Raw genomic sequence first — 17,546 nt, forward strand, 5'->3', positions numbered from 1 at the left:
ATGTCGAAAACAATTTTCAGAGTTATCAGATTGAAAACAAAACAGTAAATACAAGACACTCTTACAATGGACCGTTTCCAAACAGCCAATTTTCAGGCTGTAAGGAACCTAATTTCCCTTGTAATTTCAAAAAAAAATGAATACATAAAAATAAGTTTTAGGGATGGAGCGATAGTACAGTAGTAAGGTACTTGCCTTGAATGTGGTGACTCAGTTTCAATCCCCAGTACCCCACATGGTGCCCCAAACCCTCCCAGCAGTGATCTGCAAGCAGAGCCGAAGAAAGTAAGCCCTGAGCACTTGGATGTGGCCCCCAAACAAACACAAGCGATAATGGTTAAAATCTCCTCTAACACTTCTTTCCCCACCGTGATAAACTGTACCCTTCTCCATTTGGAATGATAAACATTAGGAAACATAACATTATCCCTCGTGGGATGGCTGGTTTGTGGCAGCAATGGCTTGACCCTATTTCACAGGTTACTATGATGTGCTCCTCAAAGCTAAAGTACTGATTATAACCAATTCTGTCTGCAGAAATATCTTGCATCCTTAACATAATTCTAAGGGTCACAGACTGGATTGCTTCTCTAATTTCTTCATTTCACACTGCGTTTGCATTTCTTGCTCTAAATTGTGTAGGTCCTTCGGTTCTTGTCATTCATGACTCAGCTTTCATGGAACAACCACTAAACGGTGTTGAAAGTCCCCTGAGTGCAAAGGGAACTAGGTCTGGAGTGTAAAGCTGCTTCCAGAAAGTACTAGTTTATCCAGGATTACATCAAAAATGGAAAAACAAAATTAAAATAAGATTTCTGGGGCTGACCTCTGGAAAACAATATGGACGCTTCTCAAAAAATTAGAAATTGAGCTCCCATTCGACCCAGCAATACCACTTCTAGGAATATATCCCGGAGAAGCAAAACAGTATAGTCAAAATGACATTTGCACTTATATGTTCATCGCAGCACTGTTTACAATAGCCAGAACCTGGAAAAAACCTGAGTGCCTGAGAACAGATGACTGGTTAAAGAAACTTTGGTACATCTATACAATGGAATACTATGCAGTTGTTAGAAAAGATGAAGTCATGAATTTTGCATATAAGTGGATCAACATTGAAAGTATCATACTAAATGAAATGAGTCAGAAAGAGAGAGATAGACATAGAAAGATTGTGCTCATCTGTGGAATATAAAATAACAGAGTAGGAGACTAACACCCAAGAATAGTAGAAATAAGTACCAGGAGGTTGGCTCCATGGCTTGGAAGCTGGCCTCACATGCTGGGGGAAAAGGCAGTTCAGATAGAGAAGGGAACATCAAGTAAGCTCTGGTTGGAGGACCCACTCGGGAAGGGAGATGCATGCTGAAAGTAGACAATAGATTAAACAAGATGGCCACTCAATACCCCTATAGCAGACCACAACACCCAAAAGAGAGAGAGAGAACAAAAGGGAATGCCCTACCACAGAGGTGGGAAGCGGGGGGGTCAGGGGAAGGGGGGATGGGATTGGGAGGTGGGAGGGATATTGGGTTCACTGGTGGTGGAGAATGGACATGAGTTGAGGGAGGTGCTCGAACATTGTATGAGGGAAACACAAGAATGAAAATGTGTAAATCTGTTACTGTACCCTCATGGTGATTCACTAATTAATAAATAAATTAATTAATTAAAAAAAATATTTCTGGGGCAGGGCTGGAGTAATAGTACACTAGGTAGAGTGTTTGCCTTGCATGCTGCTGACCCAGGTCCGATTCCCAGCATCCCATATGGTCCCCCAAGCACCACCAGGAGTAATTCCTGACTGCAGAGCCAGGAGGAACCCCTGAGTATTGCCAGTTAACCCAAAAAGAAAAAAAAAAAAGTAAAATAACATACTCCCCCAATTTATTAAAAAAATCATCATAATAAGATTGCTTAGTTGGAGATATAAAACCAGTTATCCCTCCTCAGGGCAATGAAATCAACAACTTCAGGAACTTCTGTTCCACCAGATAACCCTCAAGTAATGGGACTGCACTGTTGTGACGTGTCAGGAATCCTTTATTAGATTGCTTAACAGAAACTCTTCAGCGAGGCCAAGCCACCGAGCCTCTGGACGCCTTGGGTTTCACATCAGACGAAGGTGGCCAGCTAACGGGCACAGCGCCCGGCGCCCGCTGAGATGGGTGGGAGACAGATACTGAGAGAGTCGGTGGCAGAGCCTCCGTTTGGGACACAAAGAGAAAAGAGCGGCCTGACCGTGCCCCAGAAGGAAAGATTTGAGAAATTATAAATGAGGTGTCCCTTGGTGACATCGTGGAACGACAGCTGCCCATACTCATAGTAGAGGAAGACCCCGACTGTGCCCATGCGCTCCCGCAGAGAGACCCTTTTCAAAGGGGGTGAGACCCAGAAGGTGCAATCGTTCCCCATGACGGACCTTGTGAGCAGGATTTTACACTCAGACGCGCCAGGCCTGTCAGCCCTTGTGTGTGCGTCGACGCAGATGCCCAGCTGCCATTTGTCTGCCTTCCCCACCTCCACCTCCCAGTAGTGCCACCCTGAGGTAAAGCCCTCCGCACCCAACACTGTGGCACTGAAGTCAAACTTCCTGGGGTTGGCCGGTGTGGCCGGCTGGGCGTCTCTGAGCCTCACACTTCTCAGATTCTCAGACAAGACCAGACAGGGGTGAGCTGTGTTAGGATCCAAAGTTATAGGTCCTGCGGGGAGAAAAATTAAAAAATTCAGTTTTGGGGCTAGAGTGATGGAACAATGTGTAGGGCATTTGTCTTGCATGTGGCTGACCCAGGTTTGATTGCCAGCATCGCATATGGTCCCTGGAGCACCGCCGGGAGTAATTCCTGAGTGCATGAGCCAGAAGTAAGTCCCTGTGCATCGCCGGGTGCAACCCAAAGAGAAAAAAATATTCAGTTTAACATAGGGGTTCAATAATGCCCACACCAGAGACCAATGGTTTCCAGTACACAGTGGGGGCTCCCCACAGAGTGGATATGAGGCAGAGACATGGGAGAGAAAGCTTAAGAAGCAAGGAAAAGAAATCTCTAGGAAGCCTTCTTTCAAGAAACAAATCTCATAGAGCAGAGGTTTCCAAATGACTGGTACATGGCCTGTTGCTCAGGAGGGAAGGGAAAAACATTAGCTGATGCCCCGCTTAGACATCTACCTTCTGAGCATGAGATCTTAGCTGCAACCACGGAAACTGTGTGATGTGCCAGTCAAGTTGATAGGCGGGAATGCAGTAAGGGCTGGGGGAGGGAGGGACGACAGTTGAGGGAAGTTGACACTGGTGGTGGACCTGATGCTGAAATATTGTATGTCTAAAACTCAACTATCGATAACTTTATAAATTATAGCTCTTTCATAAAAAATTAAAGAAAAAAAACTACCTTCTGTAAGTAAAAAATCTGGGAGGACCCCTGCCCACCCTCCCCCAGGCCCAATGCTGGGGGTGTGCTTGGGGAATTGTCTATGCTGGGAAGCGTTGTCTAGAGGAACAGACTCAATATGATGATGCAAGGAGCTACAAAGTGGGGAAGACGACAACGACGATGGACTAGGTACAGTATACAAGTACTTTCAACCCCTAAAGGAATGCTCCCAGGACACTGTAAAAGCTGTCTGCTGTCTGCCCTCCCCCAAATACCCATCTGCCCACTTGGTCCAGCATGAGTCCCCAAAGAGCTTCGCCAAGCCGGGTAAAGTGAGAGGCATCAGTCTCCGAGGACAAAGCTGACTCTCCACTCTTCCCCGTAACTAAACTCATCAAATGCCACCAGAGCCTGCCACAGATGCTGAGAAATGGCTGCCAGCAGGCTCTGGGCATGGAGTGATTCACAAAGTAGCAGATTAGTAGCAGAAGCATAAAACCTCTTAAGCATCTTCCTGAAAGTCAAACTTGAGGGTCAGAAAAATGGGTCAACAGGCTGAGGGAGGGAGGCCTGGGTTTCTCTGCCGGCACTTCTGAGTATTAACTTCAAACTAAAATGATTAAATATATGTATTTTTAAAATCAATCTAGGGGCTGGAGTGATAGCACAGCGGGTAGGGTGTTTGCCTTGCATACAGCTGACCCAGGTTCGATTCCCAGCATCCCATATGTTCCCCTGAGCACGGCCAGGAGTAACTCCTAAGTTCATGAGCCAGGAATAACCCCTGTCCATCACCAGGTGTGACCCAAAAACAAAAACAAAAAACTAACAAAAAAACAAACAAACAAAAAAAACAATCTAAAGTAAGGAAGCTTGATGAAAGCGAGATGTATCTATTTCTTCTCTGATCTCTTTCCATCCAGTAGCAATTATGATTTCTCAAGGTTTGATCCTGGTCATCAATTTTATTACTTGTACTCTTTCCACTTTGGTGACTTGATCAAGCCTCAGTTTTGTTTTAACTTTTCAGTGGTGTTGGAAGGGGTGGGGGTTGAGTGGTTATAACACATCCATCATTGGGCAGGGACTAATCCTGTTGTCAGGGATATGCTGTGGTGGAATCAAGCCCAGGCATGAAAGCACCTTACCCCCTATACTATCTCTCTGGACCCACTGAACCTCAATTTTAACTATCTCCCGCAGGTAAGCAAGCTATCTCTGCTGTGATGGCACAGCAGACAAGGCACTTGCCTTGCACACAGCTCACCTGGGTTCTATCCTCTGAACACCACCAGGAGTTATCCCTGAGTGCAGAAACCAGTGGTATAACCCCTGAGCACTGCCAGTTGTGGCCCCCAAATAAAAAACAGCAACAAGAACAAAAGTTTCCTGCCACAAATATTTCAGTTCTTCCTTTTCAGGACATCACCTACTGCTTCAGCTAAACAAGCACCAGAACTGGAGGCCTTTACTTCTTACTTTACTACCTAATCCAACAGCACGTTGTGTTGTCAAATTTAAATTTCTAGGCTTATAGTCCCATTCCTATCACAAGGCAAAATTAATAGCCATAACCCTTGAACTTTAAACTTCACATGCCCCAGGTTCTGAGTATCCACAGGACTCACAAGATAAATGTGAGTTCTCTGGGTGTGGGGTGGGGACAGGTGTGGGGAACAAAGACCTTCTTTCTGCATCCTTGATAATTTGTGAAAATAGGCTAGGAAACATGGAAGGTTTATTGAGTTACTAGACATATTAAACATAAACCCACAAAGGAAACACTATTCAACTGAGATTAACAGGACTTTAGATGCCGCATACTTGACAAAGAATTAAATAAGTTATCCACAATCAATAAAAACAACTTGAATGAAACTTTTTGTTCTGTTCTGTTTGGGGACCATATCTGGCAATTCTCAGGGCTTATTCCTGGCTCTGTACTCAGGGATCACCTCTGACAGGTTCTAGGGACCATATGGGGTGCCTGGGATCAAACCCAGATCGGCCACGTGCCCTGTCCGCGATAGTATTGTTCCAGCCCAGTGTTTAATAAGGAAATAATGGGTGACTATACGGAAAGAAAATGAGAACATTCTATGTAACATAGTTTTTTTTTAAAGAAATTCTTCACAGAATATTAGGATATTGAATCTAATCATATATAAAACAAAAATACAAAAGATGGCATGATTAATGAGGGAGAAAAAAAGCAATTCATGGGGGAAGAAAGAGGACAGGGGGCCCTGAGGTCCTCACCTTATGAGCTGCCAACCCTGGTTAATCCTGAGCAGCTGCATATGGTACAAAGATGGCCCCAAGCACTACCAAACACCTCCCCCTCCCCCCGTACAGCTGAGTAAAGCTGAATGTGTTCCAAACCCCATCCAAAAGCAATTCTTATTACATTAAGAAGAAAAGGAGGAGCTGGAGCGATAGCACTGTGGGTAGGGCGTTTGCCTTGCACGTGGCCGACCCAGGTTCCATTCCCAGCATCCCATATGGTCCCCTGAGCACCACCAGGAGTAACCCCTGTGCATCACCAGGTGTGACCCCAAAAGTGAAAAAAAAAAAAAAAGAAGAAGAAGAAGAAAAGGAGGGCAATGCATGCAGTGTGACTGTAGCTCACACTAGAGCACTTGCCCTGCATGGGATCCTTGGTTACTAATATTCTGGCAGAAATAATCAATGTATTTAAGGTGCTAGAGAACTAGACCAGCGAGGTAAGATACTGACCATTTGGCAGGGGCACTCCTGAGCACAGAGCCAGGAATAGTGCCTGAACACCACTGGATGTAGTCTAATCACCCCATCCCCGAGAAGAAAATGTACTTAATAAGTCAACAGCCATCCATGATAAATTATAAACACCAGGATAGAGGGAACATCCCCAATATGATGGAAGACAACTACAGAAAGCTTACAACATTGAACTAAAGGTAAAAAAAAAAAAAAAGGTATCAAGAGCTAGGCAAAAATAAAAAACATAGAAGGACTTATGCAGAACACAATAAGGTGAGAAGGGGAGAAAAAAATCACAGAAAACCCTTATAGATCAGAAAGGAACAAATTAAATCATCTTATATGCACAGATAACTACTTTTGTAGAAAACTACCCAAAAAAATCTGTAAGAAAATCACTAGCTCTCAAAAATTAATTTACAATATATCAATGGACATGCACATAGTTTGTATATGCTAACTATAAATTGAAAATGACTGTAATTTCAACTACAAATTGGTATTTTAAAATGCCACTGAGTAACAACATTGCACAGGGGTTAAGGTACTTGCCTTACATCCCCCAGACCCTGGTTCAAATCTCCTGCACCCATAAGGTCCCGAGTACCAAGGGGTTCTGACTGAGCACAGAGCTGGGTATAACCCCCCAAACTAAAATAATGTGTCCAATTGAAAAGTTTAACATTAAAGTACTGGGTGCTCCCTCATGAAGCCCCCACCCGGCACTCTTGGAACAGTGTTTTCTCTGCTTTCTCTCCTTAAACACTTCAATGCCAGCAGGTGAATTGTTTCCTTTCCCTTCTTAATAAAATAACAATAGTAATACTTAGGAGCAGTCTGGTAAAGTATGCACAATATGTACAATATCTGAATGCTACAAAGTACAAAATACAGATGATACCAAAAGTCAAAATCAGGCCTGGAGCAATAGTACAGCAGGTAGGGCACCTGCCTTTTATGCAGCTGACCTGGGTTCGATTCCCAGCATTCCATATGGTCCCCAGAGCACCACCAGGACTAATTCCTGAGTGCAAAGCAAGAAGTAACCCCTGGGCAACACCAGGTGTGATCAAAAAAGCCCCTCCCCTCTAAAAAAATCAACGTCATCTCTAAACTGATATATAAATTTACAATAATAGCCATCAAATCACAACAGTTCCTTCAGAAAGTAACACCAAAATATTAAAAAAATATATTAAACTTCAAATCTTAAACCTTCTGATTTCATTACAATAACTATTATTATAGGGGACGAGGGGTATTAAGGCACATGTGGCAGTGCTCAAGAAGCCATAAATTTATCTAGCTGAGGTGGACAGCATGCAAAGCAACATGCCTGACCTCCCATACTGTCTCTCAGATCCTTTAACTTCTAATAGGTGAAAAATTGATTGATGACTGAGGAGAGAAATATCAGTAAACACCTCAGCAGTAAAAAAATGGTAATCAAAAAATCAAAACTTAACAAGGAATCTCAAAACTAAAAAAACAAACAAACCATAAAACAATGTTTTTAATGAAGAAAATATACCTTGCCAAAGAGGAGGATACAGAAAATAAATACAAATGGTCTATCATGAGTTATTTTGAAAAGCAAATTAAAATATCAGAGAGACAGAGAAGAAAAATGCCCATGGGAGATGGGATTTAGAGGGTGCTGAGAAGGAAACAGGGGACACTGATGGTGGGAAATGTACACTGAAGAATCAGATATTGGAACATTATATGATGGAAACAATCATGAACAACTTTGCAACTGTGTATCTCACTGTGATACAATTAATAAAATAAATTCTAAGAAAAGACAAATTAGTTGTACAGTGAACAAGGTTCTAAGAAATAGCACTGCACTGTAGCACTGTCGTCCCACTGTTCATCGAGTTGCTCGAGCGGGCACCAGTGACGTCTCCATTGTGATTCTTGTTGTTACTGTTTTTGGCATATCCAATAACCACGGGTAGCTTGCTTGCCAGGCTCTGCCGTACAGGCGGGATACTCTCGGTAGCTTGCCAGGCTCTCCCAGAGGAATGGAGGAATTGAACTTGGGTCAGCCGCGTACAACGCAAACACCCTCCCTGCTGTGCTATTGCTCTATCCCAGAAATGTCACTAAAAAAATTTTAAAAGAAAATAGAAATGCTATAATGCTAAACACCTATTTTTCTTTGTTTAGAAAAAAAAAAAACAATGGTTGGAAATATTGTACAAGCAGTTGAGTGATCAACTCTCGTGTCATCCCTCATCTGGTTCCTGAGCGCCATGAGGAGTGACCTGGATGCTTGTTGTATCTCAAATCCCGCCACTACAAGAAAAGCAGTAATAAATAAATGGTAATGGAGATATGAAGAAACAAATTATTTCATGGATTTTCTGGCAGAAATACAAATCTGGAGGGGGGGAAATTTGACAATTCCACCCCTAAATAAACATGAAAAAAGTAGGTATGTATACACACACTAAATAAATACATGTACACACAATAAACAAATATATGTATGTACACATACACACATAAGCAAATATATACTTAAGCGAACATTATGGGCATCGAGTTGGAAACAACTCAAGCTGGCCAGAAGGAATATAATGTGCAAGCCAATAAAATGGAATCCCACTCCTGAACAAAAAGATCTAATCTACTGATTCACGCAACACTTAGCATCATCTACATTAAAAAAAAGTCACACTCGAAAGATCACAGAATGAAAATGAGCCCATTTTCAGGACATCCAGGCACAGCTATGGTATAGAAAGTATATCTTTCATTACACATGCTGCAATTTTCACTTAAGGAGCAAAACATTTAGCGAAAATCTGCCTCCAGACATATTTGTGGGCTGGGAAATTGGTAAAAGAATTGTAGAAGAAAGGCTTCATTCTCAAGCACACAAAAGAAAATGTCTGGTGGGCACTGTTCACCTCCCAGAGCCAGAGTACACATTCCTCTCTAGTGCACACAAGACATTCAGAGACAGATGATCACTTGTTAGAGGCATAACAAGTGCCAATATAGCCATGAAAACAAACCATGTTATCTCTTCTGACCACCACAAAGAAAAAAAAAAAAAACAGAAGAAATAAAGATGTAAAAGCCAAAAGCATATGGATAAAGCAATATGTGTCTGAATAAAATGTTTGGTAAACAGAGAAAATCTAAGGAGAAATTTAAACAAACAAAAAACACCTTGCAAGCAAATGAAAAAGAAGGAAAACAATCAGAACTCATGGGCTATATCAAAGGCAGAATAAGATGAAACAAAGAGATAGCTCAAAGGGCAGAGCACTGTAGAAGCTCAAGGTTCAATCCCTGGCACAAAGCCTCACCAACACTGCCAGGATCAACCCCACCGTTTCATACAAAAAAAAAAAAAGAGGGAATAATATAGGTTTACAGCAGAAAACTAGAGAAATAAAAAGTAAACAACCTAATCTAAAGGAGTTAGAAAACAAAAACTAAAAGCGAATCAGTAGAAGGAAGGAAGCATGGACAGCTCACGAAACTACAGCACATGGACACATGTTAACATCCAGGGTTCAAGTCCCAGTACCATGCATCTCCCCAGAATCACACCTAGAGTGGTCCCTGAGCACTGCTAGGCTTGGTGCCAGAGCAAGAGCAAAATGAACTAAAAAAAAGATCAAAGAAAATGGACAGAACCATTTGGACACTAATTCAAAGAAGATTCAGAGACAGCTAACAGACACAAGGAAAACACTCACTGTTGGTTATGCAGAAAAGAAAAACCCTGTGAAAGTATCAGCTCTCACCTATGTGAGAATGGGCTCTCGTAAAGGACCAGAGACGAGCACTGAGTGTATACAAGGAAAGGAACCCAGAGCAGGATCAACACTACAGAAGGGAGGATGTTCCCCTTGCACAGGGCTGATCTAGGTCCGATCCCCGGGGACACTATATGGTCCCATGAGCCCCTCCTGGAATGATCCCTGAGCAGAGCCAGGATTGGGCCTTAAGCACTGCCTGGTGTGGCCCCAAAACAACAGCAACAAAAGGAACCCTTGTACACTGTCGATGGGGGCCATAAACTGGCCCAGCCCGTAAGATTTCTCAGAACATTCAGAACAGCTGCCATAAATCAGAATTTCCACTCCAGGTATCTGAAGAACACAAAGCACTAATCTGAAAATAGTCACTCACCCTCATTACAGAATCATAACAGCTAAGACAGGATTATATAAAAAAAGACAATAATATAAGTACATATAAAATGTATTATATAAAACGAAGATGCCCCATGATGGGTAAGTGGATGAAAATGTGTCTGTATACACAATTCAACTCTAAAATGAAATACATGATTCAGCTGTAAGATGGAGTCTTCCATTTATGAAAACATGGATGGAACTAGAGGGTGATTGACATGTTAACCAAGTCAGAAGGACAAGGACTGAAGCAATAGTACAGCGGGCAAGGTGTTTGCCTTGCACGCAGCCAACCTGGGTTCCATTCCCAGCATCCCATATGGGCCCCTGAGCACTGCCAGGGGTAATTCCTGAGTGCAGAGCCAGGAGTAACCCCTGCATATTGCCAGGTACGATCCAAAAAGTGCCCCCCCACCAAAAAAAAAAATCAGAAGGATAAATCCAAACACTGAATGACCTCAGACAAAGGAAACCAAGGGAACATGGGCAAACCAGAACTAACTCTCCAATAATGTTTAGAAAATGGAAGTTACTGGAGGAGCTGGGGAAGGGAGGGATAAAAGACTGAGACCAGGGTGTACAATGGACTGCAGTGTAGTGGGCATGGCATGGGAACATACACTGAGACATAAATTGTATTCCTAAAATATCCAATGTTGCAAGCCTATGACACCTCAATAATCAGAAGATTTTTTAAACATTATAATGAAGAGAGAGATAGTACAGGGGTTAAGGCACTTGCCTTGCATGCAGCTGACCCAGGTTTTATCTCAGGCACTTCATATGATAACCTAAGAACTGCTAGTAGTGACCCCTGAGGAGAGCCAGAAGGAGGCTCTGAGCACTGCTGAGAGTAAACAGTCCCCTCCTGCCCCCATCCATGCTGCCGCCCCCCTCAAAAAAAGAACCCATAACAAAAAGAAAATGTGTCGTCGTGAAGATATGACAACTTACTTTGGAAGTTTTTGAGTATTTTGCTCATTCCTGATACATGGCATAAACTCAGCTCTGTGATGCAGGCCGGCTCTAGACATTGGTACAGTAGCGACTCCCCCCTACAAAGAAATGGTAATCTGAGTTCTTGGCAGGCCCCAGGGCGCCCCCTCCAAAGCACGGGTCTCATTCCCTGACCTCCCTGTCCCCGTCCCTGCACCCTCCTGTGCTCCTGAATCCAACTCTCACCCAAATGGTTTCAGAATGAAAACTCACCTTTCCAAGTAATATCCCGCATTCTGCAGGGAGAAGAGAAAGGAGAAGGTTACTCTTGGGTCTTGAGTCAAGCCTTTGGTCAGTTGTAAAAACAACTTCTCTTCCAATCATGAAACTTGATTTCCATGTCATGGTACTAATTCTCAGAAATCAAAAATGTTAATACTGAGTAGAGAAGTCAAGGAAGTAACTCTCCCTCATGCGAGTCAGTTTATCATAGCATTCGAAGACTGTCTATTTGTTTCTACAATAGACGGGGCAAGAAGTGAGCACATGAAAAGGTGACTTTGAGGCTAGGGGGTGAATGGAGCCTGTCAGGGATTGACTAGTTGGGCCACATATCCCTGCAACCTTTTAGAACAGGGATGGCTCTGAAAAGGCACCTAAATGGCTTCCTGAGAAAGCCATTACAAACACGAGCCATGACCGCCCATGACAGCAGGAAGTGGAGCGAGTCTTCCAAAGACTTCGCTTGATGAAAAGGTATGAAATGTTACTATACTAATTTTGACGATATTTCTTTTTAGAGGTAGTCTATGAGACAAGCTTATGTTTATAGGTGTACACATCCTCTAAAACCAAACTAAAGGCTGTTCTGCATAATTTTTTCGTTTTATTATGCCTTGACTATATAATAATTTAGTGCCCACAAAGTTGTTCGTTCCATTCTAAGGCTGGAGAGATAATTCACTGGGTTCAGTACATGGCCTCTCAGAGAGCCCGGCAAGCTACCCAGAGTATCCTGCCCACACAGCAGAGCCTGGCAAGCTACCCGTGGCGTATTCAATATGCCAAAAACAGTAACAGCAAGTCTCACAATGGAGACATTACTGGTGCCCACTCAAGCAAATCGATGAACAACGGGATGACAGTGCTACAGTGCTACAGTACCTGAAGCCCTCCCATTGTCTTCGGGAACTGGGGGAGCTGGAAGTAGACTCTTAGTACACCTTGGTGTGACCCCTATCCTAAAATAATGTGCTATCGCTCCAGTCCAAATAAATAAATTAATAAATTAATAAATCCTTGAGTTACTCCATCCTTTTCAGGCTGCAGAATCTTCATTCTATTGAATGGCTGTATCACAACTTGAGTACTAGTTATACCTCTTGAGACATCTCCATTCAAATTTACTAGACAATTTTAAGGTGAGAGTCAAGTACTGCGAATCAGCTGCTGGCATGAACTTAATGAAAGTTCAAATGCTTTTAGAAATTAAAAAATAGCAATATACCCTCCAGAAATGTCCCAGAATCAACACCTTAAGGAGGACTCTCCACTTCTTGTTTCCCAAATACTGCAATGATGCCTATTTCCAGGCTCTTACCTGGAGCAACACGAAGGTAGATTGCCCACACTTCCACTCTAACTCTGTTGAGATCTTTTGGAGGTTGCAAATCTGTTCCCTGAGCTTGGCTTCACTCTCTTGCAGTTTCATCATGTTTTCTCTGCTCAGCTTGTTCAGTCTCTGCAAGAGCACAATTACTGCTCATAATTGGCATTTCTCTTGTTTACTAATCTCGCCATCTTCTGTAAAAAACTGCTTTGCTGCCTATCACCCTAGAAAAGATGTCTGTGTCAAGTAGGAAGCCCAGGAGATCTGATTTTTAGGCCATACATAAATCTATTTATGCTTATGATACACATGCAGTCCACTCACTCACAAAATAACCCATACCTAATAGAGATCACACCTAAATACCACCCAAATACCTAAAAGACATTTAATCATGTGTTGCTGTCCAGAAACTGCCCTTTCTTCAAAGAGCTGAATTTGATTTAAAAAAAACAAAATTAAATTCAGTGAAGTGAAAAACTAAGTCACTAATATCCACTTCTTTTCCTTCTAGGCACTGACAAGAGATCATGAGGTGGCAGGAAATGAGCCCCAGACACATATATGCAACACATGTGCTGGGCCCAGTGGGTACCCCTGTGGCCCCTCAACATCTTTTCTTTCATGTTCTTTTGAGTTTTTGTTTTTGTTTTTGAACCACACCCAGACTTACTTCAGGCTCTGAGCTAAGGGATCACTCCTACTGTGACTGGGGGCTCACATGTAATACTGGGGATCGAACTGGGGACCAACTCGGGTCAGCCAAGGGCAAGGCAGGCCTTCTATCCATTGTACAATCTTTCAGGTCCTTCTATTTCTTTTTTATCCTCACAAGGATACTTAGATACATCAGCACATCTTCAGTTTATTTATTTTGTTTTGTTCTGAAACCAAAGTCAGTCATGCTCAGGGCTTCCTCCTGGCTCTATGCTCAGGGATCATTCCTGGCAGGTCTCAGCGGACTATATGTAGTATTAGGAATCTAACCTAAGTTGGCGACATATAAGGCAAGTGCTCTAGTCACTGTACTATCTCTTAAATCCCTTGTTTTATTCTTTTTTTAAAAAATTTTATTTACTTATTTATTTGCTTTTTGGGTCACACCCGGCGATGCTCAGGGGTTACTCCTGGCTTTGCACTCAGGAATTACTCCTGGCCGTGCTCGGGGGACCATATGGGATGCTGGGAATCGAACCCGGGTCGGCCAGCGTGCAAGACAAACACCTTACCTGCTGTGCTATTGCTCCAGCCTTGTTTTATTTATTCTTAGAGAATTCAAATGAGTTTATGATAGAAATATAGATGAGTAATCTGAAAATTTGCATTTCTTAATAAACAGACCTTTGGAAAGCAGTATTATTTTCACACACAGAACCACCTTTTCTTACACAGTATCAACTTTTCTTACAGTCACCTTTTTTAAATGCTGACTTGCATTCCATGTTGTGGACAGTTCATTCTCTCTCCCACTTCCCATACATCGATGGATAAAGAATGTGTACTGCTATCAGTAAATATCACAGTTATAATACCTAATACCTACTCATAGATAATTGTGTATAGGACACTATTTAAAAAGCTTTATACAGATAGTTCACTGAATCCCCACAATATCATGAAGTAAGGGCAATACCCCATTTGAAAAAAAAAAGCTGAGTCAGAGATAAATCATCACTTTAGAGGCTAGTAATAACATGACACCAATAGGCTTGACTGATGAGATACCATTCTCCAAAGGTTACTTCTAAACCTTTAATTCCATCCTGAATGTTTACAGTGCTCCCTTAAGCATGTGTATTTCTATACTTACAAATCATCTGAATGATCAGTTATCAGCAATAGAATTATAGGGTGAACATACCCCAGGTCAAGCAGCAGCCCTGGTGATCCTGAGTCAACCAGGGCAGCAGTTAACTGCCAAGGCATGAGAACGTGGTGTTGCTCAGGTCTTGAAGTGCCTGGGTCCAGCAGGACCACTCTGGCAGGGGTTGGGAGCCTCCCAAGTTCCACCCGGAAATGCTCTATGCAGGCCAGATGGTGGTGAAGCTTGAACCTAGCCCTGCGCAACGCCCTGTTAGCAGATGCTCGTCTGTCTCCCATTCCCTAATCACGGGCACCATGGCAGCATCTTACCTGGATAGTTTCCTGGGACTTCTCAACTTCTTTTGCAAACTCACTCAGTTGAATCAAACCAAATTCTTTCCAGTTTATGCTGCCCTGGTGGTTCTTTAGGTTCTTCTCGTTTATTTTAATTATCAACTGGAATAATATCCTGTGTTCAGACTCAATCATCTCTCTAAAATTCTGTTCTTCTCCCTTCAACATAGATATGGCAGACCTTCAGGTTAATTTCCACTGACTAAATCATAAACTTTAATTCCAGTAAGGGTATACTGTCACTTTCACTGTCATACCATTGCTCATATCGATTTGTTCGAGCGGGCACCAGTAACGTTTGTCATTGTGAGGCTTATTATTACTGCTTTTGGCATATCGAATATATCACAGGTAGCTTGCCAGGCTCTGCCGTGCGGGCGTGATACTCTGGGTAGCTTGCCATGAACATACAAAGAACAGGGGAAAAAATAAAATTGCATGAATAAAAAAGAAAGATTCTGCCTGACGATGAGCCAGGACACTAATACAAATTTAGAACATGAAAATGATAAAAAGAGTATTGACTTCAAAAAATAAGGCACCAACCAGCTCAGTGAGCTAAGAAAAGACCTAAAAAATTTTTAATTGATGCCAAGTAATCCCTGGCACTACACCCCCAGGCCTTGACGCTGAACCATCCACCCAACTGAGGGAGATTGAGGGCACAGAGCATGGAAGCAGACCCCACCATAAATAGATTAACTTTTTCTTTTTTTTTTTTTAAAAAAAAGGTTTCTTTTCTGTGAACTCTCATTCATTTTTAATTTTATCTTTTTTTTTTTTCCTTCTTTTGGTTGATTTTTTGGGCCATACCTGGCTGTGCTCAAGGCTTACTCCTGGCTCTGCACTCAGAGATCACTCCTGGCAGGGCTCAGGGGACCCTATTGGGTGCTGGGTCAGATGCTTGCACGGCCAGCACCCGGGTCACTGCACTATCACTCCAGCCCCTATTTAGTAAATAATTGTTTGGGGAGAATTTGGGGGAGATCATAGGAACCACTCAGTGGTGCCAGGGATGAAACGCGAGCCTCGTGCATGCACAATACACACCGAACCTGCAGAGCTCTCTCTCCAGTTCCCTCTTGTTTTTTGCTCTTGACACAAGACGGGCTTCAAACTTTTTCTAACAGTTTTCCTACTTTGGTATCAATCCTGGGACTTTACATGATTTATAACATAAAAGCTTACCAATCATTCCCCCTAAGAACCCAAAGTAGCACAGACCTGGACCGACACCATTCTTTCTTGTTCCTCTGCCAAGATGCTTTTGGCTACCTCAAGTTTCTCCTTTAGTGTTTTCAAGATCCCCAGGAATAACGTCTGCAGAGAAGAAATCACAGAACTGCAGGTCTTAGAGCTGAGGATAAGATAATGCTCAGGAGTAGAGCACATGGCTCCAACATGTGAGGCTCTGGGCTCATTCCCTGATGTAGCAAGCATAAAAACTGCCAGGCGTGGGCCCCTCCCCACAAAGTGAAGAGATTCCCCCATAAAGACATAATTAGGCACTAAAAGGTGAACATAAAGGTATGCGGTATCACTCATCAGGAAAATCGAAATCACACCCAAAATGAGGGGCTAGAGAGATAGCGCATCACGCTGGAGCCAAACTTTTTTCCTCTTTTTTCACAATTTATGTTTATTAAAACACTGTGATTTGTAAAGTTGTTTTCATAACACTGTCAGCTAGTGTGGTGCCAAAACAGAAACAGAACAAAATCATAGCTATAAACCACGAAAAGGAGGTGTCACCTTATTAAAGATAGACAGAGATAGCCCAGAGTGCCCAGGCGTCTGCAGGAAACCTACCCTGCAATGCTGTGCAGCGTCCCCGACTTCACACACCACATGACCAGTGTGATCCTGGTAACAGAAGCACATGACACAGAGCACGACACAGTCCTGGGCGCAGAAGAGCTGCAAGGGCTCTTGATGTAGCTCGCAGATGCCATCTTCTGGGGTTTCTCGCTGGGCCTGGGGTGTACGTCTTCTGGACATGCAGAGAGCTGACGCCGGTGAAGGCCGGGCTGTCTCGGGAAAGGCACGCTCGGTCTCCGTGGGCTCTGGACAAGGCACGGGCGGAGGCTTCCTCGGTGCGCGATCACTCGTGGGTCTCGGCGCGTCTACATCAGAAACGCGAGAGAGGGCCGGGAGGGAAGGACAGCACAGTGCGGAGGGCGCGCGGTTATTCCGTGTCCAAGCCCGGGAACCACAAACGGCTCAAGAGCACAAAACTCAAAAAATTAAAAAAAGACAAAAACAAAAAAAAAAGGAAGAAAAAGCAAAACAACAACAACAACAAACCCAAAGGGAAGGTAATTCGGGCTCACGGAGCTAGCAGGAAAGCCAGGAAAGCAGACCCAGGTTCCTAGAACCCAGCCACGTGCAAGGTCACGCCCACAAGCCTCTGGACACGCTGAGATGAATAACTGCAGCTAGAGGCGTTCTGAAGTTTCCGGAGGCTCCTGGGCAATTAGCAGGAAATTTGATGTAAATTGGAAGAGGGCATCAAAGGCGGACTTGGGGAGCGGATTAAGGGCTCAACCCCTTTCCCTGCACAGGCGCGCA

General features: G+C 43.2%; 1 protein-coding gene across 1 annotated transcript; it reads right to left on the reverse strand.

Moving 5' to 3' along the window:
- Positions 1-2,136: 2,136 nt before the first annotated feature.
- TRIML2 (tripartite motif family like 2) lies at positions 2,137-16,976 on the reverse strand. Its single transcript, XM_012933152.2, has 7 exons — positions 16,788-16,976; positions 16,203-16,298; positions 14,955-15,137; positions 12,813-12,953; positions 11,486-11,508; positions 11,231-11,331; positions 2,137-2,705 (listed from the first exon to the last, which is right to left on the reverse strand). Exons 1-7 carry the CDS (start codon positions 16,974-16,976, stop codon positions 2,137-2,139), a joined length of 1,302 nt encoding a protein of 433 aa, XP_012788606.2.
- Positions 16,977-17,546: the final 570 nt, after the last annotated feature.

This window comes from Sorex araneus, chromosome 1 (genome assembly GCF_027595985.1).
Source record: "Sorex araneus isolate mSorAra2 chromosome 1, mSorAra2.pri, whole genome shotgun sequence".
In the NCBI taxonomy this organism is placed as follows: Eukaryota; Metazoa; Chordata; class Mammalia; order Eulipotyphla; family Soricidae; genus Sorex; species Sorex araneus.